This window comes from Manis pentadactyla, chromosome 2 (genome assembly GCF_030020395.1).
Source record: "Manis pentadactyla isolate mManPen7 chromosome 2, mManPen7.hap1, whole genome shotgun sequence".
Taxonomy (NCBI): domain Eukaryota; kingdom Metazoa; phylum Chordata; class Mammalia; order Pholidota; family Manidae; genus Manis; species Manis pentadactyla.
The window spans coordinates 154,893,341-154,911,844 of record NC_080020.1 but is presented as its reverse complement, the minus strand read 5'-3'; the positions used below and the strand labels follow the sequence as shown (position 1 = coordinate 154,911,844).

The following is an 18,504-nucleotide window of genomic DNA, read 5'->3' as shown; positions in this document are numbered from 1 at the left end:
TCTCTCAGAACAGGGGGGGTGAGGTTCTAAGCCTCACCTCTGTTGATCCCCAATTTCTCACCTGATGGCCCCCCTGCGACTGTGCCTGTCTTAGGTTGTTCCTCCCTTGAGGAATCTTACCCGTCTCTGGCTAACCAGTCATCTTCCGGGGCCATACAGGGAAATGTGAAGTTGGTAAGTGACAGGGAAGCCTTATTGTTTGAAAATGTTCGCTTTTTACTTCTTTGCATATTTATGCCCTGTGGCTTCTATGCCCAGCATTTGTCTTGAGGTATCTTTACCACTTGGAAGAATTATGATACTCGGTAAATTTGATATGAGGCACGAATTCTATTTAAGGGTTGTAATTAGGAAGGAAGAAGAAAAGCTATAGAAGTAGCAGGCGGAAGAAAACATGGGAAGATTGATTATTTCTTTGACATATCTTCTTGTAGAGTAACTTCAGCATGTATAGGTTTTAAGCTACTACTTAAATTGCACACACACATTAACATAATAGGAGTATAGTTACATAACCAAAGCATATCTGTAATTACCAGCCATCTCCAGTGAAACCAAGAAAACCATTAAGGCACCTTAGGCATTTGTGAAAACTTATCTATGATATGGTGGATATTGTCCAACTGAACTTGAACAGTCTGAGAGAAATCAGACAAATTAAAACAACCCATTCCTGGGGACTGCTCACATGCCATATGTTCTTTTAACTAAATAGTCTGTAGTTGTAAGACTTTGGAGCGCTACAATTTGCACTTCTCCTAATTCTTGGTTGAGTTCCAACAGTATAGATCCAGTCAAATTTGTTGTTTTACTGTATGCACAGGCCAGCTTAGATATCTCCTTCCTCGTTCCCATGGCAAGTCCAGGAACGGGTGGGATGAGTGCATCTACACCTGTAGCAGTGCGTGGATCTTTGTTGGGGTTTTTTGATGATCATCTTCTGGCATGAGTCTTCCAGAGAGTGCAGATGTTGGAAGTTCTTTTCCATATCGTATCTCAGTTCATTTTCGGGGTAGCCCAATTAGGCTTTGATCCTCTGTATAAACACAAACAGACCCTTTGCCTACACTTTTATATGCCCTTTATACCCTTGTGTAGAACTCTTTGGAGGTTACCACACAGGAACTGCCCTTTTTTTTTTTTTTTTTTTGCTTTGTTTTTGGTATCACTAATCAACACTTACATGACAAATATTATGTTTACTAGGCTCTCCCCTATACCAGGTCTCCCCTATAAACCCCTTTACAGTCACTGTCCATCAGCATAGCAAAATGTTGTAGAATCACTACTTGCCTTCTCTGTGTTGTACAGCCCTCCCTTTTCTCCTACCCCCCCATGCATGTTAATCTTAATACTCCCCTACTTCTCCCCCCCTTATCCCTCCCTACCCACCCATCCTTCCCAGTCCCTTTCCCTTTGGTACCTGTTAGTCCATTCTTGAGTTCTGTGATTCTGCTGCTGTTTTGTTCCTTCAGTTTTTCCTTTGTTCTTATATTCCACAGATAAGTGAAATCATTTGGTATTTCTCTTTCTCCGCTTGGCTTGTTTCACTGAGCATAATACCCTCCAGCTCCATCCATGTTGCTGCAAATGATTGGATTTGCCCTTTTCTTATGGCTGAGTAGTATTCCATTGTGTATATGTACCACATCTTCTTTATCCATTCATCTATTGATGGACATTTAGGTTGCTTCCAATTCTTGGCTATTGTAAATAGTGCTGTGATAAACATAGGGGTGCACTGATCTTTCTCATACTTGATTGCTGCATTCTTAGGGTAAATTCCTAGGAGTGCAATTCCTGGGTGAAATGGTAAGTCTGTTTTGAGCATTTTGATGTACCTCCATACTGCTTTCCACAATGGTTGAACTAATTTACATTCCCACCAGCAGTGTAGGAGGGTTCCCCTTTCTCCACAGCCTCGCCAACATTTGTTGTTGTTTGTCTTTTGGATGGCAGCCATCCTTACTGGTGTGAGGTGATACCTCATTGTAGTTTTAATTTGCATTTATCTGATAATTAGCGATGTGGAGCATCTTTTCATGTGTCTGTTGGCCATCTGTATTTCTTTTTTGGAGAACTGTCTGTTCAGTTCCTCTGCCCATTTTTTAATTGGGTTATTTGTTTTTTGTTTGTTGAGGCGTGTGAGCTCCTTATATATTCTGGACGTCAAGCCTTTATCGGATGTGTCATTTTCAAATATATTCTCCCATACTGTAGGGATCCTTCTTGTTCTATTGATGGTGTCTTTTGCTGTACAGAAGCTTTTCAGCTTAATATAGTCCCACTTACTCATTTTTGCTGTTGTTTTCCTTGCCCGGGGAGATATGTTCAAGAAGAGGTCACTCATGTTTATGTCTAAGAGGTTTTTGCCTATGTTTTCTTCCAAGAGCTTAATGGTTTCATGGCTTACATTCAGGTCTTTGATCCATTTTGAGTTTACTTTTGTATATGGGGTTAGACAATGGTCCAGTTTCATTCTCCTACATGTAGCTGTCCAGTTTTGCCAGCACCACCTGTTGAAGAGACTGTCCCCACATTCTTTCCGAATCTTCTTTTTATTCCTTTTATGCTGTGCAATCTGTCCTGACAGCCATTCATTTTCTCCTCCCTATTCACTCTGAACTGAAGCCCTCCCTTTGGTTCCCCTAAAACCTCCCTTCCCGCCTTGCTATAACCCAGCCTGCACATACATACACCCATATATCCACCCCCACACATATCCACCTGTATGAACACACACTCATAAATCCACCCTCACACATATACACCTATATCCAACCCTAAGCACATACATTCAGATATCCACACACACACATATATACTCATATATCCACCTATCACACACCCATATATCCATCCCCACTTATACACACATATATGCCCCCAACGTTACCTTATATCTATCCACCACACACACATGAAAACCCACTCATACACAGACCAGATATACCCATCACCCATACACACACCATATAAACACACATCTTCCCCCCCCACACCCACAAAACGCACCCACATAACCCATGCACAGTGTCTCTCAGCCCCTGGTCCATTTATTCTGGGAACAAGGGTGGGGTACAGGGTAGGTGCTGTCCCCAGGCCACCTCTCCTCTCTCCTGCTCTCTGTAACTCACACCACCTCCTGGTGTCACCTAACACCCTTGAGCATTCCAGGCCCCCAGGTTGGAGGACAGGCTTGCATTGTGCCAAACCACGGAACCACTCATACCTGCTAGAATTAGGTTCAGCTGCAAATGACCAAAAGACCAACCTCCACCCTTGCGCCCTGCAAAAATTAACCCACATGGGCTTAAATAAAGTAGAATTTTATTTCTCTCTGATGACCAGAAGTTTGGAGGTGGGCAGACCACACTGGTGCAGGGACCTAACTGATCTGTAGGATCCTGGGTGCCCATCTTCTGCTCTGCCGTCTCATCTGCCCCTCTCCTTCTCGAATTACCTCACAGTCCAGGACTGCTGCTAGAGGCCCAGCTATTAGTCTCAACTCCAGGCAACCACTGCCTCACTTTGCCACTGCAGTATGCATTTCCTGGGTTGTTTTCAAGGGTGCAAGGCCCCCTCAGTGTGGCCGAGGAAGGTAGTAGCAAACCGCCTTCTCAAGTTTAAAAAGCAAGAATTTGAGACTAATTTAGACTCAACCAAACCGCTTCCCAGTAATGTCCCTGAATGAGTGGCCACCAGCTTCTCTCTCTCTCTCTGGATTTCTGAACCTGAGATTTTTGGTACAATTCATGATCTCTGAAATCAAATGAAACAACAGATGCCAAACACTGGTGAGGATGTAGAGCAACAGGAACTCTCATTCATTACTGGTGAGAATGCAAAATGGTACAGCCAATTTGGAAGACAGTCTAGCAGTGTCTTACAAAACTAAACATACTCTTACTATACAATCCAGCAGTTGTACTCCTTAGTATTTACTCAAATGAACTGAAAATGTATGTCCACTCAAAAAGCTGCACATGAAAATTTATTGTTTTTTCACAATTGTCAAAAATTGGACATTTGGAAGCCACCAAAATGTCCCTGAACAGGTGATGGATAAACAAACTGTGGTACATCCAGACAATGGGATACTACTGAATGATAAAAAGAAATAGGATATCAAGCTAAGAAAAGACATGGAGAAAAACCTCCAATGAATATTGCTAAGTGAAAGAAGCTAGTCTGACATGGCTAAATACTATATAAATCCAACTCTATGATACACTAGAAGAGGCAAACTATGGAGACAATAAAAATACCAGGGGTTACCAGGGGTTTGGTGGAGGGAAATAGGAATGAATAGATGGAGAATACAGGAATTTTAGAGCAGTAAAATTATTCTGTATAATACAGTAGTGATGGATACATGCCATGTATTTATCAAAACCCATACAAGTGTACAACACAAAAACTGAACCTTAATTTAAACAATGTCCTTCAGTTAATAATGTGTCAATAATGGCTCATAACTCTAACAAATATACCACTCTAAAGCAAGATGTTACTACTAGGAGAAGCCATGGTTGTGGGGAGATAGTACACAGGAACTGTACCCTGATCCAATTTTCCATAAGTCTAAAATTGTTCTAAAAAATAACACAAACAAAGAACAAGGAAGGAAGGAGGGAAGGAAGGAAGGAAGGAAAGAAGGGCAGGAAGGAGAGAAGGTTGGGAAAGAGGAAAGGAAAGGAGGGAAAGAAGGGTGAAGGAAAGGAAGGAGGGAGGGATGGACAGAGAAAAAGGTCTCCATGCACAACATTTCGGGCAGCAGATGCTGGCAGTCAGAGGGATGGAGGTGTTTGCTGTTTTATGGATCAAGGACCCACCTGAGAACCTAATACACTTGTTCTCAGACCTGTCTGCACATTTTGGAACCACTTAGGGAGCAGCTTCAAAAGTTACAGGCACCTGTGTCCCACCCCTGGGGACTGTGGTTTAATTGGCCTGGTGTATGACTTGGGCTTTGGAATTTTTAAAAATTCCCAAGTGATTCTAATATGCAGAAGTTCTGGGACCACTGGACTAATGAAAGCTGTGGCCCTCCCTCCCAGGCAGCACACAGGGGCCCTTCCTCACACTCTGGCAGGTGAAGAGCTGGGGTAGGGACAGCTTGGCAAAGGGCAGCTCCAGCTCCTTGGCATGTCTCTCAGCCTTGCACCTGAGGCCACCCACACAGGGGCTCTCAACCTGGGCTGTTCACTGGATTCATCTGGGGAGGTTTTAAAATGTTCATGTCCAGGCTGCACTCCAGACTGGAGTTTTGTTTTGAGAAAATAAACATAATAGATAAACCCCTAACCAGACCTATCAAAAAACAAAGAGTGTATTCACATAAACAGAATCAGAAACAAAGAAGGAATAATCATAACAGATACCACAGAAATACAAAGTTATTAGAGAATACCATGAAAAATTATATGCCAATAAATTGGACAACTTAGAAGAAACAGACAACTTCCTAGAAAAGTACAACCTTCCAAGACTGACCCAAGAAGAAACAGAAAATCTGAACAGACCAATTACCAGCAATGAAATCAAACTGGTAATCAGAAAACTCCCCCAAAACAAAACTCCAGGTCCAGATGGCTTCACAGCTGAATTCTACCCAACATTTAAAGAGGAGCTAGTACCCATCCTCAAAGCATTCCAAAAAGTAGAAGAGGAGGGAATACTTCCAAATTCATTCTATGAGGCCAGCATCACTCTAATACCAAAACCAAGGACACCACACACAAAAAAATTACAGACTAATATGCCTGAATGAACATAGATGAAAAAAATCCTCGACAAAATATTAGCAAACTAAATAAAAAAACACATCAAAAAGATCATCCATCATGACCAAGTGGGATGCAAGGATGGTACAACAGTCATAAATCCATCAATATCATATACCACATTAATGAAAAGGATAAAAACTGCATGATCATCTTAATAGATGCTGAAAAAGCATTTGACAAAATTCAACATCCATTCATGATAAAAACTCTCAACAAAATGGGTACAGACAGTACGCACCTCAACATAAGGCCATATAAGACAAACCCACAGCCAACATCATACTTAACAGCAAAAAGGTGAAAGCTTTTCCTCTAAGATTAGGAACAAGACAAGGATTCCCACTCTCACCACTTTTATTGAACACAGTACTGGAGTTCTTAGCCATAGCAATCAGACAACACAAACAGAGAAAAGGCATCCAAATTGGTAAGGAAGAAGTTAAACTTGCTATTTGCAGATGACATGATATTATACATAGAAAACCCTAAAGAGTCCACCAAAAAGCTACTAGAACTAATAAGTGAATTCAGCAAAGTTGCAGGATACAGAATTAATACACAGAAATCTGTTCCATCCTATACTAACAACAAACTAGCAGAAAAAAAAATCAAGAAACCAACTACATTTACAATTGCATCAAAAAAGAATAAAAAACCTAGGAATAAACCTAACCAAGGAGGAAAAAGAAAACTACTTTACTGTGAAAACTATAAGACACTCATGAGAGAAATTAAAGAAGACACCAAAAAATGGAAATCTATTCCATGCTCATGGATAAGAAGACTTAATATTGTCAAAATGGCCATCCTGCCCAAAGCAATTTACAGACTCAGTGGAATATCTATCAAAACATCACCAGCATTCTTCAATGAACTAGAACAAATAGTTCTAAAATTCATATGGAACCACAAAAGAACCTGAATAGCCAAAGCAATCCTGAGACAAAAAGAACAAAGCTGGGGGGATTATGCTCCCTGATTTCAAGCTCTACTACAAAGCTATAGTAATCAATACAGTTTGGCAGTAGCACAAGAACAGACCCATAGATCAATGGAACAGAATAGAGTGCAGAATATAAACCCATGAATCTATGATCAACTAATATATAGTAAAGAAGCCATGAATATACAATGGGGAAAAGACAGCCTCTTCAATAACTGGTCCTGGCAAAACTGGACAGCTGCATGTAAGAGAATGAAACTGGATTGTCTAACTCCAAAAACAAAAGTAAACTCAAAAAATCGCTCAAAGACCTGAATGTAAGTCATGAACCCATGAAACTCTTAGAAGAAAACACAGGCAAAAATCTCTTGAATATAAACATGAGCAACATCTCCTGAATATATCTTGTCTGGCAAGGGAAACAAAATAAAAAATGAACAACTGGGACTACATCAAACTAAAAAGCTGTACAGCAAAGGACACCATCAGCTGAACAAAAAGGCATCCTACAGTATGGGAGAATATAGTCATGAATGACTTATCCAATAAGGGGTTAACATTCAAAATATATAAAGAACTCATATGCCTCAACATTCAAAAAACAAATAACCTGATCAAAAAATGGGCAGAGGACCAGAATATACACTTCTCCAAAGAAGTAATACAAATTGCCAAAGGCACATGAAAAGATGTTTCACATCGCTAGTCATCAGGGAAATGCAAATTAAAACCACAATGAGCTATCACCTCACACTAGTTAGAATGGCCATTATCCAAAAGACAAGAAATAACAAATGCTGGCAAGGGTGTGGAGAAATAGGTACCCTCCTACACTATTGGTGGGACAGCAAATTGGTTCAACCGTATTGAGGTTTCTCAAAAAACTAAAAATGGAAATACCATTTGACTCAGGAATTCCCCTCCTAGGAATTTACCCAAAGAAAACAAAATCCCTGATTCGAAAAGATATATGCACCCCTATGTTTATCACTGCACTGTTTGCAATAGCCAAGATATGGAAGCAACCTAAGTGTCCATCAACAGATGAATGGATAAAGAAGATGTGGTATATATACACAACAGAATATTATTTCAACCATGAAAAGAAAATAAATCCTGCTATTTGCAACAACATGGATGGACCTAGAGGTATTATGCTCAGTGAAATAAACCAGCTGGAGAAAGATAAATACCATATGATTTCACTTATTTGTGGAAAATAAAAAAAGAAAGGAAAACAGATGGAACTAAACAGCAAAAGATTCATAGACAATAAGAAGTGACTAGTGGTTATCAAGGGGGAGGAGAGAGGGTAGGGGCAGGGGGAGGGGGACTGTTGAACCACTGTGATGTACATTTGATTAAATAGGTAAATAAATAAATAGGATTCATAGTTAAACATCTTTCTACAAAGAACTCCAAGCACAGGAAGTTTCACTAGCAATGGTACCTAACATTTAAGGAAGAATAATACCAATTCTACACTTCCAAAACTCTGCACTATACAAACTCTTCCAGAAAACTGAAGAGGAGGAAATACTTCTTAACAAATTCTATAAAGCCAGCACTATCCTGATACCAAAACCAGGAAAGAAAGTTTTAGATTAATGTCTTTTATGAACAGACATGTAACAGTTCTCAACAAAAACTTAGCAAACTGAATCCAATAATACATAAAAAAATTAATGTATCGTGACCAAGTAGGACTTATTCCTGAATGCCAGGATGAACATTCAAAAACCAATCAGTGGAATTCACTATAGTAGACTAAAAAAGGAAAACCATATAATCATCTCAAAATTTGACTTCCATTCTTGATAAAAATTCTCAGCAAAGTAGGGGTTTATTAAGGATGTGGGATACATGGTCAATATGCAAAATCCAATTCTATATCAATATACTAGCAATGAACAATTTAAAAATTAAATTAAAATAAATCTATTTACAATAGCATCAAAAGGAATAAAATACTTAGAAATAAATTTAGCAAAAGAATTTCAAGATTTGTATGCTGAACTGCTGAAAGAAACAAAAGATCTAAATAAATGGAAAAACATACCATGTTCATGGATTGGAGAACTTATTGATCTGTGGATTCAGTGCAATTCCAGTAAGGACTAGAGCAGGGTTTTTTTTTTTTTGTAGAAAATAATAAGCTTATTCTAAAATTTATATGAAAATGCAAAGGACCTAGAAGAACCAAAACAACTTTGAAAAGAAGAAAAAAGTTGAAGGATTTCAACTATCTGATTTGAACACATATAAAGCTATAGTAATTAAGAGTAGGTGTAAACTTAAGACATATAAATCAATGAAACACAGTAGAGTCCAGAAAATGACCTACTCATACAGGTAAATTGATTTCTGATAAAGGAGCCAAGGTAACTCAATTCAAAAAGGGTAATCTTTTCAACAAATGGTGTTGGAATAACTGTAGAGCCATACATAAAGAATTAATCTTACTTTACAACATAAAGAATTATTTTGAAATAGATTATTAACCTTAAAATGTAAGTCTTATTATAAACTATAAAGCTTATTTTCATTGTAAAAATATAAATTATAAAACTTTTAGAATAGGAAGAGTGATCCAGGGTTCACAAATATTTCTTAAATATGATATGAAAAGCACAAATGATAAAATATCAATAAATTCTACTCATTGAAATATAACAATTTCTGTTCTTCAAAAGACGGTCATGAAATGGGGGGAAAGACACTGTCATGCAAATAAAAGGAAAGTCACATACTGGGGGGAGAGAATATTTGCAGAACATGTATCTGACAAAGAACTATAAGTAGTATATATAAGAACTCTTAAAATTCAATAAGAAGACAAACAACCCAATAAGTAAGTGGACAGCAAAACTAAAGAGACACTTAACTAACAAGATACACATATGGCAAATAAGCCAACACAAAGGTCATCAGTCTTTAAGGAAATGCAAATTAAAATTACAATGATTAACCACTACATATCTTCAAAAAAAGACTAACTATACCAAATAATAAATAAAATATAAAAGTGGGTAGGTTGTGCTCATTTGTGGAGTATAACAATGAAGCAAAACTGAAGGAACAAAATAGCAGCAGACTCAGAGACTCCAAGAAGGAACTAGTGGTTACCAAAGGGGAGGGGTGCAGGAGGGCGGGTGGGGAGGGAGGGAGAAGGGGATTGACGGGTATTATGTTTAGCACGCATGGTGTGGGGGATCACGGGGAGAACAGTGTAGCACAGAGAAGGCAAATAGTGGATTTGTGGCATCTTGCTGCACTGATGGACAGTGACTGCATTGGGATGTGGGTGGGGACTTGATAATACGGGTAAAGGTAGTAATCACATTGTTTTATCATGTGAAATCTTTATAAGAGTGTATATCAATAATACCTTAATAATAATAAAAAAGTGGGTAGGGTGTGGACTAACTGAAACTCTCCTATACTGCTAGAGGAAATGGTACAACCACTTTAGGAAACAGTTTGGCAATGTCTTAAAAACTTAAACATACAGTTACCTTATGACCCAGCCTATCTGCTTGTAGATATTTACCCCAAGGAGAAAGAAAGCAGATGTTCACAGAAAAGACTTGTATAAGAATATTTACAACAACAAAAAAAAGAATATTTACAGCAACTTAATTTTAATAGACCCCAAACTGAAAAAAAATGAAATGTCCATCAACAAGGTGACTGAATAAACAAATTGTAGTATATCCATATAATGAAATACTACTCGGCTATAAAAAGAATAAACTATTGATATACACAATGACATGGATACATGTTAAAATTGAAAAATAATTATGCTGAGTGAAAGCTAGACAAAATAAAGAGTACTCTTTGCAAAATCTCATTTATGTAAGATTTTAAAAATGCAAACTGATCTGTAGTGACAGAAAGTAGACCACAATGGTTTCCTAGACACAAAAGGGGAGGGAGAGGTGAGTTAAGTATAAAGATGCACAAGAAAAATTTGAAGGCAATGAACATTATTATCTTGGTTGTGGTGACAATTTTACGACACTAGAGCTCCGGGAACAAAGAGAAAAGCATGGTGACCAAGTGAGGAGGAACAAAGTGTTCAAAAACACTGCTTGTGAAAATGAAACTTACTTGTTCTTAGAGAGAGCTAAATTTCTTATCCACTTAAAAAATATCCAAAGAATGTACTGGCCAGGGTCATTTTATTATATTCCTTTCCGTCCTACACAAATATTATAGAAGCTCGTTGGGAATGGAATGTGTAGGTAAGAATGAACAATACTTTCTTGAAAGTCAACTGCAAAGAACCTACGCATTTTTACTCCTTTTCTTATGTGTTTTTATCTCACTAATGGAGCTTTTTTTCTCCAGGCACTGCTGCCTACTCAGTATAATTGACATTGGGTTACTGGCCGGTCCTACACTGGCACAGTCAAAGCATGTTTGTTAAAGAAACATGAGGTCATTTCTTTCAAACAATTAGTTGCACAAGAATATGTTTGCTTTCAAAACCAAATTCTGTCAAAAAAAGCTATTAGTGCTAGTAAACGAGTTCAGCAAGGATGCAGGATACAAGGTCAATATACAAAACTCTGTTGTAGTTCTACACACTAACAAGGAACAATCTGGGAAGAAAATGAGGAAAACAGAAGTGTAAGACTTGTACCCTGAAAACTACAAAACATTGTTGCAAGAAATTAAAGAATATCTAAATATATGGAACTATGTTCCCATGTGCATGGATTGGAACACTCAGTATTATAAAGACGGCAGTAACACTCAAAGCTATCTACAGATTCATCACAATCACTATCAAAACTCAAGCTGTCATTTTTGCAGAGACTGAAGGCCAATCTTAAAATTTATATGCAAATAAAAGGGACCCAGAATAGCCACAACACTTTAAAGAGTAAGTTGGAGGATTCACACTTCCCAATTTCAAAAATTACTACAAGCTACAGTAACCAAGAATTTGGGATGCTGGCATAAGGACATAAATCAATGTAATAGAATCGAGAGTTCAGAAATAAACTCATGCATTATTGGCCAACTGATTTTCAACAAAGGTGCCAAGATAACTCCATGAGGAAAGAAGAGTCTTTTCAACAAATGGTACTAGGACAACTGGATATATACATGCAAAAGAACAAAGCTAGAGCCCCCATCCCCACTCCCCAATCTTACACCACATACAAAAATAAATTCTAAATGGATCACAGACTTAAATGCAAGAGTTAAAACTATAAAACTCTTAGAAGGAAATGTAAGGGACAATCTTCACGACCTCGGACTAGGCAATGGTATCTTAACAACAAAAGCACAGGAAACAATTAGAAAAAAAAAGATAAATTAGACTTTATCTAAATTAAAATCTTTTGTGTATCAAAGGCCCCTATCAAGAGAATGAAAAGATGACTCACAGAATGGGAGAAAATATTTGCATATCACATTATCTGGTAAGGGGCAAGTATCCAGAATACATAAAGAACTGCAACTCAAAAAAAAAAAAGAAAAAAAGAAACAATCTAATCACAAAATGGGCAAAGCATTTGAATTGACATTTCCCCAAAGAAGAAATACAGATGGTCAATAAGTACATGAACAGATGCTCAACATCCTTAGTCATTAGAGAAATGCATATCTAAACTACAATGAGTTAACACTTCATACCCACTAGTATGGTTACTATCAAGAGATGGATGATAACAAATGTTGGCAAGGATGTGAAAAATTTTTGCTGATGGGAATGTGAAATGATACAGCCACTTCAGAAAATAGTTTAGTGGTCCTTCAGGAAGTTAAGCATACACAGAGTTATCCTATGACCCAACAATTCCACTGTTAAGTATACCTGAGAGAACTGAAAACATATGTCCACATAAACACTTCTGTGCAAATGCTCATAGTAGCATTATTCACAATAGCCAAAAAGTGGAAACAACCCAAGTGTCCATCAACTGATCAATGGATAAAATGTGGTATAACCATACAATGGAATATCACTCAGCTATAAAAAGGAATGAAGTACTAACATGTACTACAATTTACATGAATCTTGAAAACATTATTCATACTAAGTAAAAGAAGCCAGGCACAAAAGGTCACATGCTGTATCATTCTATTTATGTGAAATGTCCAGAATAAGCAAGTCCATGAAGACAGATGGTAGAGTAGGAGTTGCCAGGGGCTGGGAGGAAGGGGGAGTGTGGAGTGACTGCTGATGGGTATGAGGTTTCTTTTTGGGGGTGATGAAACTGTTCTGAAATTAGTGGTGACTGTTGGACAATTCTGTGAATCATACTGAAGCATACAGTTTAAAAGGGTGAATTACATGGTATGTGAATTATATGTCTAAACAAAATACTATCCCAGTCTTGCCAAATATTAATATTCACTGCACCAGCAATGGCTCCCACTGTCCTCCAAGATCTGGCCCCAAATGCTCAGTTTTATCTCCCACTTTGCCCCCTTAAGGAAGCCCCACTCTCCCCACCTCCTTGTCTGTGTTCCCACTGCCCCCTGCTGCCTTTGCAACTCTCCACACCTGAATCCTATCCCCAAGGCTGCAAACCATTGGAGCTATATTCCATCTACAGTCAAATATAATCTGCAGATGGTTTCACAGTGGGGAGTTTTGTTTGAGATTTCACATAAATGTCCATATTCTGGCTATGGAAAATTCTGCTGGCTACCTATCCACACACCATGCTCCCCATCTTCCCTGCTAAGGGAACCCTGGTTTTGTTCTGGTGTCCTCAGGGAAGGTAGGTCCACCCCAGTGGATGAACCATGTCATCCCACTTATCTTTGCAAGGACTGGTCTAGGGTTATTGGAGAAGTCAGAGATTTGAGCAACAAGCAACAGAAACAGGCTCTGGCTACAGGAGTAGAAAACAGTTTTATTATATGTCAGAAGCCAGCCGACTTTCAGGCTAATGAAGCTTAAGCTCTAGGGCCCTCACTTGCATGGCCCCCTGTGAGTGCTCTAGGTTAGGTAGGGAAGCCAGGTTGCAATCAGCAGGTACATCTACAGGAACATTTCTAGAAAACATCCTAAAAAGATCTAGGGGGAAGAGACCTGAACTTCCCAAGGTCCAGTATTTGGTATGATTTCTTTACTCATTCTAAATAAATGTTCACTTTTACACGTAATTTTCCATGTAGATGTTAGAACTACAGACAAGGCTTTTAAGCAGCTATTATAACTATGCTCAACATGGTAAATGAAAACATGCTCAAACTGAATGAACAAATAAGAAACCCCAGTAGGGAAACAGAAACTGCTGAAGAAAAAGCAATGAACAACTAATTGGAAATTCCAAAACTAAAAATTCAAGTATTTGAAAAGAGGCTGGAAAAGTGAGTCTCCTGGCTTCTATGCTAGAGGGGTGGGATTCCAGAGGCCAAAAACTTTTCATACATGGCCAGGGTGTTTGCAGGGCACCAGACAGCCAAACACATGGCAAGTGTCCTCTAAAGCCTGTGACTCAGTTCTGTCTAATGAAACTAAAAAATTATCAGGAAAGAATGTCCTGATAAAAAGAGCAAAAAGTATGAGAAATGACGACCTCATCCTCCTTCTCCTTAAACTGTTCTCATGAGAACATGATGAACAGTTATGGCTGCCATTTTGCAATGCTGAAGGGAAGCAGTGAGAAGGAAAACACAGAAGGTAAGTCAGAGCTCCGACACAGCAGATCTACTGAACATACCCTGGGACCGCCCACCTCTGGGTTTCTTGTCATGTGAGAGAATAACCTTCTCTTAATTATTTGTTACACATAGCCAAAGCACAACCTAACTAAAACATGGCTTCTTTTGAAAATGGAGACCTGCAAACTTCTTTGGACACAGCAGGAGCTCTCTAGTCACTGATCTCACTTGGTCCCCATAGGCAACTTAGTTTGCAATCCCTGCCCTACCCATCTTTTGAGAGGTGAATCAACTGCCCCCTCTTCTACAAAGCATTTCCCTATTCCTGCCTCCTCCCACCTGAGTCCCATCTAGCCAGAGGTAATTTCCCTCTCCTTGGAACTCCCACAGTTTGGTCAGTACCTCCTTTCTATTTCCTACTGTAATTGCACATTTCATCCCCTCTTCCTTTGCTATCAGCCTTCTGAGGGCAGGTACCATGCCTTATTCATCCCTGTATTTCCCTTTGCCATCTAACGAGGTGCTTGAGGCACTCAATGTGTTTGCTGAATAAATGCATACGCATTCCCTGCAATGAAGAATGTTAGTGTTCCAGAATATCCCATTCTTCAAGCTCACCAAGGAGTTTTTAATTGGTGACGTGTGCTGCCTATCAATCCAAGAAAATAATTCTCACCATACCCTAGTACTGTGGTGAACTCTTGGCTGCTCAGCCCTCGCAGTCCCCCAGAGCACACCATCGCAGTTAACTCTGAAGCCTGGGTCCCAGGCCCTGTCCAAGACCCTGGGCCCGCCTCAGCACTCCCCTTACTCAGGAAGCTTACTGAGATAAAAGGCAAATGTGTTAGGACCCTTCCTGGATAGTCTGGAAAAACTGTCAGTCTTCACAGTTCTGGGAAAGGATGGAAATTTACACAGACACAAGGTTTACACACAAAAAAGACCAAGCAACTTGAAAACAATCACAGATTCATACTGGGGGGAAGGCAGCCCTAAGGTTCTGTCCAAGAGGGCTGTGCTCCCCACAGGGGACAAGGACACTCAAAGGACCTCAAGTTGTTGACAAATCCTGAAGATCATGACTTCTTTTTGCATTAATCCTGGGTCTAAGCTAACCTTACCAATGCTTCCTGAACTAGTGGCTGATTTTCACTTCAGGATTTTTGGTAGATTCTCTCCTGGCACTTGACTCTTGGCTCTGGACTTGGCTTTTCTAAAATTATGGTAAAAAATGGTAACATAAAATTTACCATCTTAACCATTTTTAAGTGTACAATTCAGTAGTGTTAAGTATATTCACTTTGTTGTGCAGCCACTATCCATTTCTGGAACTTGCATTATCCAATAAAACTGAAACTCTTCATTAAACAATAACTCTCCATTCTCTCTTCCCCCCGGTCCTGGGCAACCACCATTCTACTTTCTGTCTCTCTGAATACGACCACTCCAGGTACCTCAGATAAGTGGATCATAGGGTATTTGTCTTTTTGTGACTGGCTTATTTCATTTGCATAATGTCCTCAAGGTTCTTCATGTTATAGCATGTGACAGAATCTCCTTCCTTTTTAGGCCTGAATAATACAGTGGGTTTAGATCATATTTTGTTTATCAAGTCATCCATCAGTGGACATGTGGGTTACTTCCACCTTTCGGCTATTTTAAGTAATGCTGCTGTAAACATGGGTGTACAAATATCTGTTCAAGTCCTGCTTTCAGTTCTTTTGTGGACATGGCCTTTGACTTACTCCTTATCAGTCAAGATCCTGACCTTGGGTATGGAATTTTCTAGGCCAGTTTTTATGCCAACAGGAGGTAAAGAGAACCCCAGGCTGGGCTCATGAGAAATGCTCTGAAGTTGAGGGAGCCAAAGTCGAACTCACTGGGAACTCGGGAGCAAGTTCCTGGCCCGTCTTGATGGAGGGCAAACCAGGGACAATGTGGCAAGAAGAGTGGGATGTCCCCTTTGCCTCTGTGGGAGGAGACACATACCACTGCACGGAGGAGAAGAGCGGGACAAGGGAGGCCTCTGTTCCCGAAAGGGCAGGCATGCCGCAGAGGTGGCCTCAGGGGCTCAAGAAAGGGCAGCCATGGCTGCAGGGGCAGAGGTTATAGAAAGGGGGAAGGTGCCAAGACAGTGCTATTCAGGAGGCCTCAGTAGGAGTGGACCAAGCATGGGCAGGGAGGAGTCTGGAATGCTTAATTTGACAAATGGCTCCCAGCTCATGAGGCACAAAAGCAGAAATGCAAATGGATGGGGTGGGGGAGTTCATTGGAGTATTCTGGGGCTGTAACCTCGGCCTTCGGGGCTTGTGCTTTGGCATTTAGTGGGAGGGTGGGAAGACTATAGCTGGTGGGCAAAGGTGGGATCTGGACATCTATGAATCCCTCTCACTGTCTGCTGTAAGCAACATCCAACTGGTTATATGATATTTTTTGGTGCCAAAGTGTCTTGGTTCAGGTACCAAATGATGACAGCTTAGGAAGGGAGCAGCCACTAAAGGGAAATCTAATTGCTTCTGTGAAACTCTGGAAATCTTAAAGCACAAAGACAACTTAAATGCACCCCTTAAATGTAGGACCAAGGTACAGACTTGCTCTCATTCCAGCCCAAACCAAACTTAGGCGCCCTGCTGATGCTCTGTGAGCCAAGGAGGGCTGCTGGTGGGGGGACAGCTTCAGGGCCCTCCCTTATGGCAACTCCAATCCAAGGAGCTTCCCTGATTTGAGGCAGATACTCTTCGAACCCCCTCAAGGAAGAACTCAGAGGTGAGCTGTCCCCTTAAATCCAGAGAACCCACCTTCCAGGCTATTCTGGGATCCCAAAAGTCTGTGAGGTCAGCCTGGATTTGGCCACAGTGACATGGACCTGAAGCCAGATCCAGGTGCCAAGGAGCCTGTTGGCTCAGCTTTCTACTAATGCTGGAGCCAGAGCCAAAGAAGGCCTCATGTCTGCACATCCCGGTGATGCAATGTCCCCACCAGCACCTCCCCTGCATGTCGGGCCTCAGGGGCTGAGAGCTGTGCACCATACAGGCTCTCCAGTTTGGGATTTCTGGGTGCTAGTCTCCACCCCACACCCTAGTACTGACCAGAATGATGGAAGAACTCATCCATGCTGAGATCCCACAGGAGACCAAAGGCTCCTGAAGAAGTTTCTGGAGGCCATGGCAGCAGCTAGGAGAAGAAAAAACAGGTTATCTGGGTCATTTCTATGAAGTAATAGTTGTAAACCTTTCTACTCCCTTATTAAATATGGCCTGTTTAATCTTCACCAGTCTACACAGTAAAAGGATATTGTCATTACTTCCATTTCATAGGAACCCAAGTTCAGAGGGGTCAAGCAACTTCCCCATGGTCACACAGCTAGGAAGCAGCAAAACCAGGATCCAATCCTAGGCCTATGTGACTAGAAATCTCCTACCCTGTCCACCTCCCAGCATGGGAGTCTTGGTCCTTCTGCCCCTCACCCCCTGTGGTCACAGCCATGCCCCTCCAGGATAGGGGCCAGTGTAAGAGAAAGAAAGCACTCAAAAGCACTGTCTACAGTCAGCTGCACAGTGACAAGGTGGCCCCTCTCAGTGACCCTCACATCATTCCAGGTCAATGCCTTCACTCAGTCCTCTGAGACAACTGATCTGGGAGGTCTTTGGTTCTGAGTACAGACCCTCCAGCCACTTGGCGGAGGGCAGGCCATCCACGTGACTCAAACTCACTGGGATCCTGACTGAATGCTCCTTGAGTCTGAAGGTCATAAACTGGCGATTTGGAATGTGAAGAGTATGACATGGAGATGAGCAATGGGCTAGCACCCTTTCCACCAGTGCCATCCACTCTGGGGACACACAAACATGATGATGCTTAGAGGTGGGGCAGCGTCAACAGTTCTGCTCCTGCCTACCGCGGGCCACACTGTGCATTACACCATCCTTCCAAGCGCGCTGAGAGCTCAGTATGGTGGACACTCTGGGCTACCCTCCTTCTGGACCAAGGCTCTCATCCCTAAGAGTGGGGTGGTGTTGGTGGGGGGGCTCTGAGCTGAGTCCCTCTCTGGGCACTGACCTTAGAGGAAGGGCCCTCTCCAAGTGCAGCCCTATGGATTATGCTGAGCACCATGGCCATTCTGTGCATTTACCTGGG

At 40.8% G+C, this 18,504-nt stretch overlaps 1 protein-coding gene across 1 annotated transcript in view; it reads right to left on the bottom strand.

Moving 5' to 3' along the window:
- The window catches only part of FAM178B (family with sequence similarity 178 member B), an 80,967-nt gene that overhangs the window by 46,394 nt on the left and 16,069 nt on the right, over positions 1 to 18,504 (bottom strand). The window contains 1 exon segment of the mRNA XM_036888404.2: positions 17,457 to 17,541. Coding sequence (XP_036744299.2) covers positions 17,457 to 17,541 — 85 coding nt within the window.